This window comes from Primulina eburnea, chromosome 2, assembly GCF_022965805.1.
Source record: "Primulina eburnea isolate SZY01 chromosome 2, ASM2296580v1, whole genome shotgun sequence".
Classification (NCBI taxonomy): Eukaryota; Viridiplantae; Streptophyta; class Magnoliopsida; order Lamiales; family Gesneriaceae; genus Primulina; species Primulina eburnea.
This window is the reverse complement of record NC_133102.1, coordinates 36335046-36347874: the sequence shown is the minus strand read 5'-3', so window position 1 is coordinate 36347874 and position 12829 is coordinate 36335046. Positions and strand designations below refer to the sequence as shown.

General features: G+C 44.6%; 1 protein-coding gene across 1 annotated transcript; it reads left to right on the top strand.

Moving 5' to 3' along the window:
- Positions 1-6758: 6758 nt before the first annotated feature.
- LOC140824263 (uncharacterized) lies at positions 6759-9867 on the top strand. The gene is made up of 2 exons (XM_073185859.1): positions 6759-9278; positions 9346-9867. Exons 1-2 carry the CDS (start codon positions 8817-8819, stop codon positions 9865-9867), a joined length of 984 nt encoding a protein of 327 aa, XP_073041960.1. The 5' UTR covers positions 6759-8816.
- The last annotated feature ends 2962 nt before the right edge of the window (positions 9868-12829 follow it).

Here is a 12829-nt window from a genome sequence, read left to right as displayed (position 1 = left end):
ACTCAAGAAAATATTTTAACGTGCATCACGTAAACTTAAATAATTTAAAATGATGCAAATTCATAAATCATGCACCGCTAAAAAAATCATTTTAAAATTAAATAAATAATTTAACAATTTAAATTAATGCATATGTTTTATGTGTACTGATTTTGGGCTCTAGAATTCCTCCCCCACTTTAATAAATTTCGTCCTTGAAATTAAGTCTTACCAAACAGTTCCAAGTAGCGACTTCTCATGTCTGCTTCGGCCTCCTAATTAGCCTCCTCCACGGATTGATTCTGCCACCGGACTTTGACCAACTTGGTCACTTTGTTCCGAAGTCTCCGCTCTTGTCTGTCTAGAATTTGGACAGGTTTTTCCTCATATGACAGATTTGGAGCCAACTGCAACGGCTCAAAACTCAAAACATGCGAAGGATTTGCTATGTACTTCCTCAGCATTGAAACATGGAATACAATGTGTACTCCAGCCAGATTCGGCTGTAAGGCTACACGATAAGCAAGTGTCCCAACTCTGTCAAGAATCTCGAACGGTCCAATAAATCTTGGAGTAGAAGATCTCCTTAAATCCTTCCCAAGTCAGTGTTTGCAGGTTCACTGACACATATGCGCTCTCCTACCACAATATGGCATCTCATGCCAGAAGGAATGTGGCACTCCTAACCCTTTCTGCATCTTTTAGCACCATGAATGCAAAAATTACCTCGATGGACTTAATCCATCCTTCAGCTATCATCAAGTCAGTAGTCACCGAGAACTCCTTTGGATCCATCCTCATAAACCTCTCATAAACGGCCTCTGGTCTGGGCCTCGCTCTTGTGTCTACTGCAGTCTGGTTCCCCGCAAACTGTGCGAAAAACTGAGTCATTCCTGCAAGCATCTGGGCCTGCATATCTGGCGGTGGATGAGGAGGAGACGCCCTCTCCCCATCCTGAGGCTCTCTGTCCTCATCGCCTGCTTCACGCAAATTCCTACGTCTGGGAGGCATACTATTCCAATATATACCCAGCACGCAAACCCAATATGCATGAACATAATATCAATATCATAATATGCACGTAATTTGAAATTAAACATGTACAGGTTGAAATCATGATTAGATGCTTAATACATGAAGGAATTTAAAACTTACAGACTTGAGATATGATTTCGTGAGCTTCTCGCAACTGGCAGTAGGCATAACCCTTTAAAAGAACACGGCTATGATACCAACTGAAACATATCGTACTTTTAAAACATAGTTAAAATTTGCGGAGGAATAAAAATTTTCTTAAATAAGAAATAAACCCTCAAATTTAGATTAAAATAAACTGTTCATCCAAAAATATTTGCAATAAAAGGATCACAAATAAAGTTTAATAAAATACTTGTTTAAACAACGTAAACCCATATCATGAAAATCAAAGTATTAAAATCGTCATGCATCAAATCTTAAAACATTGGCGGTCCTCGGGATTAGCCTCCTGCTCATTCCAAGCCGTCTCATTGGTCTCCACCCCTCGTCTCCTCATTCTCGTCCTCACCTGCATCGATCAAGTCTAGTGAGTCTAAAGACTCAACATGTATAAACTGGAGATAACAATTAATATATAATAAAACCACATGCAACTTAAAAGTAGAGCGTACATACTTAAACTTGAACATACATACCTAAACATAGACGTGTCATCATCATAAAACTTTCGTAAACATACTTGCATCATAAGTACTTGAACATGCTTAACTTCATCATTTTTCGTAGAGATATGTTTCAAAGCAAGTGACCCATACATAAGTGTACCTGATCAGACTAAACCACAGTACTAGGCTTGCAGGGAAAATCCACATCAACATACCTGAGATCCCTGGTCATGCTTTACCTGGTAGATTGGTCTCTGGTCATGCATTACCGCTTTCCAATCCTGATCTAAACACGGTCATGCTTTACTGGGGTGGAGAGGTCACCGGCCACATTCACTAGCTTCCAAACCCGTTCATAATTGGTCACAAGACATTTAGCATACCTCAAAAATAAAATATTTTCTTTTCCTCATCGAACATGCTTAAATAGCGTGAGGGATTTGTTGGAGCTCGTTTGGTGCCACTGTTGCACATACTAACATGATTATCAAGCACTTAACATGTAGGGCCCTTACCCGAGCCACTACTAAACAGACTAATAAACATGCAACATTAAATTTAATATCCACAATTAAACAGCGGAAACCAAATACTTAATCATCTTACAACCCAAATGAAAACCAAACAATAACAGCAGTCTTAAACATTAATACAAATATAACAAATACATGATTCTGAACGAGAAAACGATAAACCACAGAAAACCTCTACTGGATCACCACCGAAAACCCAACTGCTCTAGCCACTGCCCTGGTCGTCCGAACCGTCCAACCTAAGACCTGCCCCGTGGAATGGGGTGCCCAAGATGAAAACAAGGACGTGAGCGACAATCGCCCAATACGAGAATGTACGAGTATACAAACTAATATGATGCATGCGAAATGCAATATGCTCGGATATCAAGGATGAATTCAAGAATCTCATGCTCAGTCTATAGGCGCCTGAGTGTGTAGTCTCTGATCTGCCCTAGGCATGTTTTGGCTCCCACACTCATCATCAAGACGTGGACCTACAATGTCCAGGTCATCAGAGCCCGCCGGTCCCGTCGGACACTGTAGCTCTCGATGCCCCATCGTCCACAATACAGAATAGGGCTGAGCGGCCCCAACAAACGAGGTATATCTCAAAAGATATCAGGCTCAACATTATGTGTCATGCATAATATGTCAAAACAGTAAAACATGTATCATGCAACAGATAAATATGCAGCATATAAGTGTGTATACTACGCTTGGATATCTCAGTCAGTACATCACGTACCTCACTAAAACAATCTGACAGAAAACTCTGAACCTAGACAATACCAACATAATGAAATCACTATCAAACCAGAACAAACATGCTACAAGTTCTCCCTAATGATCCTTAAATCACTATCTAAGGATTTAGGATGATACCTGCGTCCGTCGTCAGCCCGCTGGTGATGTCTCGATCTCAGTTCACCGACCCCTCCTCGAGTCGATACTAGCTCCGAAACTTCTCGAAACAAAAGTGCCCTAGAAACTGGCTAGAAAACCTAAGGTACAACTAGAACTCTCTCTGAAGAATGCGGTGAAGGAAACAAAAGAATCGGATTCCATTTATAGGCTACATCCGGACTATTTCAGAAAATCCGAACCAAACTTATCTACCACGTGTCAGAATCTCATTGGTCTAGTTGGATTTCTTGAGATAATGTAATCCGAAGTAGATCGGTTTATCCCTTTTTAAAATTCGGTGGATATCAACAGCTTAATCCCGAATTATCTATTCCTTAATAATACTTAATTAACAACTCATTAATTATCTCTTAATTAATGCTTCATTCAAAACAAATATTCGGGTCATTACATAACATCCATAACTTAGACGTAAAAGTCATGCTCGCCACCAGAAAGGACAATTTATTTATGACGCTGTAAATCGCTCGGGACTTGACCTCATTTAAACATCGCACTAAAACATGACCTCGAACCCCAAAACAATCTCTATGATCATTTCCCAAGCCATGGGAGACACGGACCATGTGTATACATCCGGGTCTGGGTCTGTGTAGCCTCGGCAAACTCAACCTACGGAATTAACAAAGGCACGGACCCCGTGTCAGGGTCCGGCTTCGGGTCCGTGTAGACTCTGAAATTTCACACCTCGAATAGAACAAGGGCACGGGCCCCGTGTCATGGTCCGGTTTCGGGTCCGTGTACATACGAAAATGGTAAACCAACGGAATTCACTACACTTATGGCTTAATCCTCTTAAATCTATCATACGGACCATGAACCAACACATCGAGACTCATCCTAGGACGCTATGGCATTGATTCGACTCCATAAAAATGTCCCAAATGTCCCCACATAAACGACGCACCACACGCCATGCAATAAAACCCATAAACTCAAATTGTTGGCACCAAATGCTTCTTACGAATTCTAATGCACACAAAGACTACCGACACGAAATAAAGCATCACAAATCATCCCAACAGCATACTCCATATACCTAAATGCAGCAGCGATCGCCCGACGGTTCCCAAGGAAGACTGCAACAAATAAACTTCAAGAACACATCAAGGACACATTTTCAAAAAAGTTCAGTTTGAGCAGTCCGACAAAAAAATTCATAACTCACTCGTTTCTAGCTCAAATATTTCTAATTTACTATCAAATCGAAGGTATCAAAACGAAATACGTTTCATAGGTTGAAAGGTTTTCCAGAAAGTCAACCGAATTTATACAGGAATCGAAATGACAGCCGACACGGTTTTAGATCTAAAATTTTCGAACTAAAATTCAACTCAAACTTTTCACTATGTACATGGATTTTTACGCATAATAAACATCACAACACATAATATGACGAATTCAATGCAAAATAAAATATTATACACGTCTTTTGTTATTTAAAACTCACGATACATCGATACCAAAGCGAAAATAGTGCGAGGGTTGATCCGGGATGAATTGTTGTGCGATTTCTTGCAAAAAAAAAAATCAAGGTGAATTGCTGGAAAAATTTGCAGAGAAAGGGGCGGCTGTTGAGCTTTATAAACCTAAGTTCTCTTTTAGAAAAAAAATGAAATGGTGAATAAATGTGTATGTGTGTTAACGTGTATGTGTGTGTGGGTAGAAGTGTGTGTGCGTGAGTTTAGTAAGGTTAAGAGGTAATTAGTGAGTTAATTGACTAATAAAAAAATTGCTAATAACATATAAACCCACTACATAAAATACTAATACCTCACTAACATTTAAAATAAGACACACCAGTGTTCAACTTTAAAAGTTTTAAAATCCTACAATCATTAAATAAATAAATTAGGTTTAAAATTCTAAAAATTAAATAAATCATTTAAAATGTCCAATTCTAACTTAAAATAAAATAACACATTTTAAAATCGCCAAAATAGTCACGAGTCTCTTTTCCTCGATCCCGCATCGAATAATCGCTGAGGCATGAAACTCAAGAAAACATTTTAACGTGCATCACGTAAACTTAAATAATTTAAAATTATGCAAATTCATAAATCATGCACCGCTAAAAAAATAATTTTAAAATTAAATAAATAATTTAAAATTTTAAATAAATGCATAGGTTTTATGTGTACTGATTTTGAGCTCTACACTTTGGTACTCATTGGTCATGTCATAAAGTGCATTGACAAGGTCCTCTTGTCAAAAATAAGTGGAGTTAAAATCAAATATCTTCTCAGTAGTAGATTCCAGCTCAACATCATTGGCTATCAAGTACTTTACTTCTTCATCTTCATTGGAATTAGTCGACTCTTTTTATTTAGATCGTCTTTGACTTGGTTTCATTTCCAGTACTTTCTGGTCATGCTTCTCTTTGAAGGGTTCTTCTCATCCTTGGATCTCATTCAGTCAAAATATATCTTGTCCTTCTCAGATGACATCTTATCATCCTTCTTTTCTTTATGGCAGTCTAATATTAAGTTACCAGCCTTGCCACAGTTGAAATAGTTATTGAAGTCATTAGCTGATTCCCTCTTTTAGTAAGATCTTCAGTTGGATCCTTGATTTTTCCTTAGGAATTTTCTAATTTTTTTTACAAACAATAAAATGACATTACTGCTCAATTTTTCATCTGATTTTTCATGTGAAGCTGATGGTTCCAGTTTCACATCAATTAGAGCTTTATTCAATTGAGAGATATACTGATTATCTTATCTAGTTTGAAATTTGACATAAGCTTTTAAGTCAACAAACAAGTCATGAAGTTTCATCTTGCTCAAATATTTAGATTCACGCTTTGTTATAGTATTGACATCCCATTCTTTCGAGAGTCTTCTCATTACCTTAAAGATCACTTCTCGGTTGTTGTACACTTTTCAAAGTGCATTGATTTCAATCAAGATTCCAGTAACTCTCTCATCAAAGTCATTGATTCTCCGAGTTTCATCTTGTTATCGTCAAATTTCTATATAGTCATATAGCGTTTGTTTTCTTAGGTCTATTCATTACCTTTTCACATCTAAATCAAATTTGCTCAAATTTTTTTTGCACTCTTACAAATTTTAAGTGTTTTGTACAGAATTTATTTAGCCTCATTATCAAAAGTGACTTTCTTCTGGTCATAATTCGTCCATTCACTCTTTGTTTTTCTATCATTTGAGAAGCATTGCCAGTGATGACTATGGAATTATTGGCTTTCCATATCTTCATTGGTCTATCCGTGATAACAAACCATGTATCATCATCCTGAGCAACTAAATGAGCATGATGCTTTCTTATTGATGTTGTAAAATAGGTGATGCTAACTGGGAGGTCGGATCGTCACTGGGGGAGCTCAGGTTAAACCTTCAGAAGATGACCGAGAGCTCGGGTCAGATACCTCGAAACCAAAAATACAAATAAGAGTGTTAGAGGGGAGCCTGAAGGTTGTTCTGGCGTAGCCCCTCCGACGCTCAAGTCAGAGAAGAGAAAACTGAGAGAGTAATGTGTGTGCTGAGAGAAGGTGAAAAGTATGAATGCTTAAACAATGAACGAAACCTGATATTTATAGGGTAACAATAGAGTCCTAGTTTAGATCTTCAGAATCTCCGGAAGATTTGGTAAGATCTTGTGCCAGATTTTATTAGATATCGCGCCAAATTGGGCTAGACTCTCAACTGGCCTTATCTTTCTGGGCTTTTGATCTCTGTGGGCTACGCGCTTTAATGTCTGAGTAAGGCTCTCGCCGACATGAGCCCGCCCGCCTCCAGGACCTCATGGGAGCTCGGCTCGGGAGCTCGGCCGAGACGTCCCCAATTGTCTCAACATCTCCGTCTCGGAGGTCGGCTCGGCTCCCTTCGGGGAGATCGGCGCGGGAGGTCGGCCGACCTTTCTGATCGACGAAGCTGCAGATATGGGAGGTCGGCCGGGATGACCTCCCAGATGACCTCCCGTGCTCCTCTGAGTGCAGGGTTTCGAACGAGATGGGCCATCGAGAGCGGGCCGAGCCCATCCTCCATCCGGGGCTATAACGAGTCCCCCCCCCCTCATGTCGAGCTGATGTTGAAAACCAGAAGCTCGTAGTTATATGAGCTCTCGGTGGCCTATGATTGCGCTCAAAACCATTGAACTGTGTCGAGATTAAGATGTCCGAGTGACTGGGTGAGCTGACGTTATAAATCTTAGGCTCGTGGTTGCGTGGGCTCTAGGCAACCGTTGGCTATACGGAGCTTAAAAGTTTTTAGGCTGTGCCGACCTCTCGTGATAACGTCCTGGTTGTCCTGACGCGAGGGGCAAAACCTTTAGCCGAGCTGAATCTTTGGCTTTTTTGACTGTTCTGGGCTGCCAGATGAATTTCCTGACTGAACTCTTCTGCTATACAAGGCTCTTTGCTGCGCTGAGTTAGCATATTTCTGTTTGAGCTGAACTGAGACCCACGGTCCCTAGCCACATTGAATGAGTCATGCTATGACATGTTCTGAGCTTTGTGAAGGGCCGAGGTGCTCCACTTTTGGCCTTGTAGGCTTCCGACCTAAATATGAACCGTCACTGCCACCTGTCAAGCTAACGGCTAGTCGCACATTTCTCGAGATGATCCAAACCGTCCACGTCACCCGAAATCAATGGTTCGATCTTCTCCAGGTCCCTCTATAAATACCATCCAACCCCACTCGATCAAACTTTACATTTCGATCCCCTCACCTCGGCTCTGAACCCCCCCCAAAGGCATTCTCCTTTCCCAACTCCTTATTCTAGCTCTCCCGATCTTCAATAGGTATTTTTATTATGGCCTCCCCCAATCGTTCTTCCATGTCGACCTCCGAGGGGATCTTCCGAGAGGTGGATCAGTATGATCCCCATACGGAGGCCATCTCGGGGTCGGGTGCGTGTCTTGAGACTCCGGGGGTCAGCCCCCGGTTTGTTACTGGTGATGACGGCGCAGCCCTGAACCAGCTCAGTCTTAGCCACCCTCCGGAGCTGATCAGGACGTCTGATCCATGGTTCGAGCTCCACCCTTCATGGCTGGACGCCTCGGACGAGCCTCGCATCCGAGCTCTCTCTTATGCCCCCTCTGATTATAATTTTATATTCCCTCACTCCGAGGAGAGGGCAAACAACCCCCCTCCTGGCTACTATACTTTCTATCAGGACAAACTAGAGGGTGGACTTCGATTCCCTCTACCCCCTTTCTTCCAACAGCTCAGCCAATTCTACCAAATTCACCTCGGCCAGTTTACCCCCAATGCCTTCCGCACCTTATGTAATTATGTAGTTCTTTTCAAGGCCTTAGGTTTTGAAGTTGACCCAATTTCCTTCTCCCACTTCTACCTCCCTAAGAGGTCAGAAGAGGGTCCTTTCTACTTCTCAGCCCGACCAAACTGTTAGTTCTTTGAGGGGGGCCCGAGCTCTAAAAAATATTGGAAGAACCATTTCTTCTTTGTTCAGCCCTCCGATCAGTGGGACATCTGTTCCAATGGAGGGTTGCTCTCCCTGAGCTCCCCTGTCCTCTCTCGGGCTTTCTTAAGAGTGAGGCTTTTCTGAGGCCCTTCGGGGCCATCCGGGGTCGGCGTTTCCATACCCCCACCCTTTTAGCTGAGGACCTCTTGTGCTACTATGGGCTCAGCTCGGCCAAAGTCACTCCCAAGGGCGACGAGGGTATGGAACTCAGCTCGTCCTAACACTCGCAAAATTCTTCCCTTTTTTTTGGCAGGTATATTTATGATAGATCTAACCTCTCCCTTCTATTTTTGACTTGTCAGCTAGTAGAGTCATGAATGCCCTGAACCAAAAGGCTGCAGCTCGCAAGAGGCAACAGGCCAGCTCGGATGCCGCGAGCAAAGGCAAGGCCGTTGCCGAGGCCAGCACTGAGGAGGTTACCGTGGTGGCTTTTACCGAGGCTCTGGAGGCCTCTCAAAGTGCACCCTCCAGGAAGCGCCGTGCCCCGGGCACCCCTGGCCCAGTGGGTCAGTCCGGCAGCAACGGTGAGCTCGGGTCGTTTCAGAATGAGGCTGTGCCCCTGCGTCAGTTCAAGCCCGATCCTCGCTCTAAGGTCATCCGTTGCAGATCCAACCTCTATGACATTTATCGGGATGACCTTCGAATAGTAGGGTCGGGACCCACTTCCTTGGCGGGAGCCGTGCTGAGGGACGTCGTTTCTCAGGCCGATGCTGACTTCCTTCAAGAGCTCAATTGGTCGGAGCTCGTCTCGAGGTCTACTTCTGCCAGTGCTAAGGTGACTCTTCTCCTCTCTCCCCATCTTCTCTTTTTTTTTTTTTTGACTGAATGCACCTTTTATATAGGTTGCCCTGCTGAATGCCGAGGTGGCTTTCCGAGCCACCAATTTCAAGAAGCAATCCTCGAAGGATACAAGAGCCTTCCAGGCCACCTCAGCTGAGCTGGAGAAAATGCTTGCTGACCTTTCGGAGGCCCTGGAGAAGGAGAAGGCCAACTCCAAGAGGCGGGAGGATGACATGCGTCAGGGCTTTGCAGCGGAGACCCTGAAGTTGAGGAATGAGCTGCGACTCATGGAGGTCCGACTTGAGGTGTCTCAGGAGGAGATCAGAGCTTCCCAGAAGGTAGCTAGGGCTGCTCAAGATGACCTAAAAAAGGGGGCAGAATCTTTCAAGGAGGACTTCCTGAAGTCCAAGGAGTTCGCACTTACTGTTGCTGAGAATGCTCTGGGGTTCATTTACGTAGGCTTCGAAGGGGCAGTGGCTCAGTTCAAGGAAGCTGGCTACCCTCCCAAGGGGTCCTCAGCTGATTTTCTTGATTCCCAGAAGGTGGTGGATAACCTCCCCCAGAAGCCTCAGAAGATTAAATAGCTTAGTTCCCCACCCCAGCTCATCCGCTTCCTTTCTCTTGTTTGTACTAAACTTTATTTAAATGAAAATTTTATTTCACCACTTCGTCTTGTAGAGATCAGTAATTTTATTTCAACTTGAGATTAATGAGCATTCAGCCGGGCTCTTGGAGCTCGGCCAAGCACTTAGTAAAATAATAAACCGATGAGGTCACGCTGAGAGAGGTCGGCCGGGATTTTGGAGCTCGGCCAAACACGGTAAAATAATAAACCGATGAGGTCACGCTGAGAGAGGTCGGCCGGGCTCTTGGGGCTCGGCCAAACACTTGGTAAAATAATAAACCGATTAAGTCACGCTGAGAGAGGTCGGTCGGGCTCTTGGAGCTCGGCCAAACACTTGGTAAAATAAAACAGCGGGGAGCTCGGCTCGGCCCTGAGAGCTCGGCCAAGCACTTAACAATAATAACTGTAAGATAAAACAGCGCTGGGCTTGGCTCGGCCATGGGAGCTCGGTCAGCCATTTAACAATAATATCTGAGATAAAACACCGCTGAGCTCGGCTTGGCCACTTAACCATGAAGTTTATGCCGAGCTTAGGTGAGTATTAACATATGTTTTGCGTGACAGTAGCGTCACCAAGATGAGGTGAGCTCTAGGCTCCTGAGATGAGGTGAGCTTTGGGCTCCTGAGGTGAGATGAGCTCTGGGCTCCTGAGGTGAGATGAGCTCTGAGCTCCTGAACTGACTGAGGGTGAAAAACCTTTTCATACTTGGTGTAACCAAGATGAGGTGAGCTCTAGGCTCTTGAGATGAGGTGAGCTCTGGGCTCCTGACCTGACTGAGGGTGAAAACCCTCTTCACACTTGGCGTAACCAAGATGAGGTGAGCTCTAGGCTCCTGAGATGAATTGGGCTTTAGGATCCTGAACTGACTGAGGGTAAAAATCCTTTTCATACTTGGCGTAACCAAGATGAGTGAGCTCTAAGCTCCTGAGATGAGGTGAGCTCTGGGCTCCTGAGGTGAGATGAGCTCTGGGCTCCTGAACTGACTGAGGGTGAAAACCCTTTTCATACTTGGCTTAACCAAGATGAGTGAGCTCTAAGCTCCTGAGATGAGGTGAGCTCTGGGCTCCTCAACTAACTGAGGGTGAAAACCCTTTTCATACTTGGTGTAACCAAGATGAGTGAGCTCTAAGCTCCTGAGATGAGGTGAGCTCTGGGCTCCTGAGGTGAGATGAGCTCTGGGCTCCTGAACTGACTGAGGGTGAAAATCCTTTTCATACTTGGCGTAACCAAGATGAGTGAGCTCTAAGCTCCCGAGATGAGGTGAGCTCTAGGCTCCTGAGGTGAGATGAGCTCTGGGCTCCTGAGATGAGGTGAGCTCTGGGCTCCTGAACTGACTGAGGGTGAAAACACTTTTCATACTTGACGTAACCAAGATGAGTGAGCTCTAAGCTCCTGAGATGAGGTGAGCTCTAGACTCCTGAACTGACTGAGGGTGAAAACCCTTTTCATACTTGGCATAACCAAGATGAGTGAGCTCTAACCTCCTGAGATGAGGTGAGCTCTGGGCTCCTGAGGTGAGATGAGCTCTGGGCTCCTGAACTGACTGAGGGTGAAAATTCTTTTCATACTTGGCGTAACCAAGCTGAGTGAGCTCTAAGCTCCTGAGATGAGGTGAGCTCTGGGCTCCTGAGGTGAGATGAGCTCTGGGCTCTTGAACTGACTGAGGGTGAAAACCCTTTTCATACTTGGCGTAACCAAGATGAGTGAGCTCTAAGCTCCTGAGATGAGGTGAGCTCTGGGCTCCTGAGGTGAGATGAGCTCTGGGCTCCTGAACTGACTGAGGGTGAAAACCCTTTTCATACTTGGCGTAACAAAGATGAGTGAGCTCTAAGCTCCTGAGATGAGGTGAGCTCCGAGCTCCTGAGGTGAGATGAGCTATGGGCTCCTGAGATGAGGTGAGCTCTGGGCTCCTGAACTGACTGAGGGGGAAAACTCTTTTCATACTTGACGTAACCAAGATGAGTGAGATCTAAGCTCCTGAGATGAGGTGAGCTCTGGGCTCCTGAACTGACTGAGGGTGAAAATCCTTTTCATACTTGGCGTAACCAAGATGAGTGAGCTCTAACCTCCTGAGATGAGGTGAGCTCTGGGCTCCTGGGCTCCTGAACTGACTGGGGGTGAAAATCCTTTTCACACTTGGCGTAACCAAGATGAGTGAGCTCTAAGTTCCTGAGATGAGGTGAGCTCTGGGCTCCTGAGATGAGATGAGCTCTGGGGTCTTGAACTTACTGAGGGTGAAAACCCTTTTCATACTTGGCGTAACCAAGATGAGTGAGCTCTAAGCTCCTGAGATGAGGTGAGCTCTGGGCTCCTGAGGTGAGATGAGCTCTGAGCTCCTGAACTGACTGAGGGTGAACTTTTTCATACTTGGCGTAACCAAGATGAGTGAGCTCTAAGCTCCTGAGATGAGGTGAGCTCTGGGCTCCTGAGGTGAGATGAGCTCACCCCTTTTCATACTTGGCATAACCAAGATGAGTGAGCTCTAAGCTCCTGAGATGAGGTGAGCTCAGGGCTCCTGAGGTGAGATGAGCTCTGGCTCCTGAACTGACTGAGGGTGAAAACCCTTTTCATACTTGGCGTAACCAAGATGAGTGAGCTCTAAGCTCCTGAGTTGAGGTGAGCTCCGAGCTCCTGAGGTGAGATGAGCTATGGGCTCCTGAGATGAGGTGAGCTCTGGGCTCCTGAACTGACTGAGGGTGAAAACCCTTTTCATACTTGGCGTAACCAAGATGAGTGAGCTCTAAGCTCCTGAGATGAGGTGAGCTCTGGGCTCCTGAACTGACTGAGGGTGAAAACCCTTTTCATACTTGGCGTGACCAAGATGAGTGAGCTCTAAGCTCCTGAGATGAGGTGAGCTCTGGGCTCCTTAGGTGAGATGAGCTCTGGGGTCCTGAACTGACTGAGGGTGAAAACCCTTTTC

Excerpts from the sequence above, each read along its gene's own strand:
- LOC140824263 (XM_073185859.1), top strand. The coding sequence starts at position 8,817 with ATGAATGCCCTGAACCAAAAGGCTGCAGCTCGCAAGAGGCAACAGGCC. Across the intron at positions 9,279-9,345 it reads CTACTTCTGCCAGTGCTAAG|GTTGCCCTGCTGAATGCCGA; the intron begins GTGACTCTTCTC and ends CCTTTTATATAG.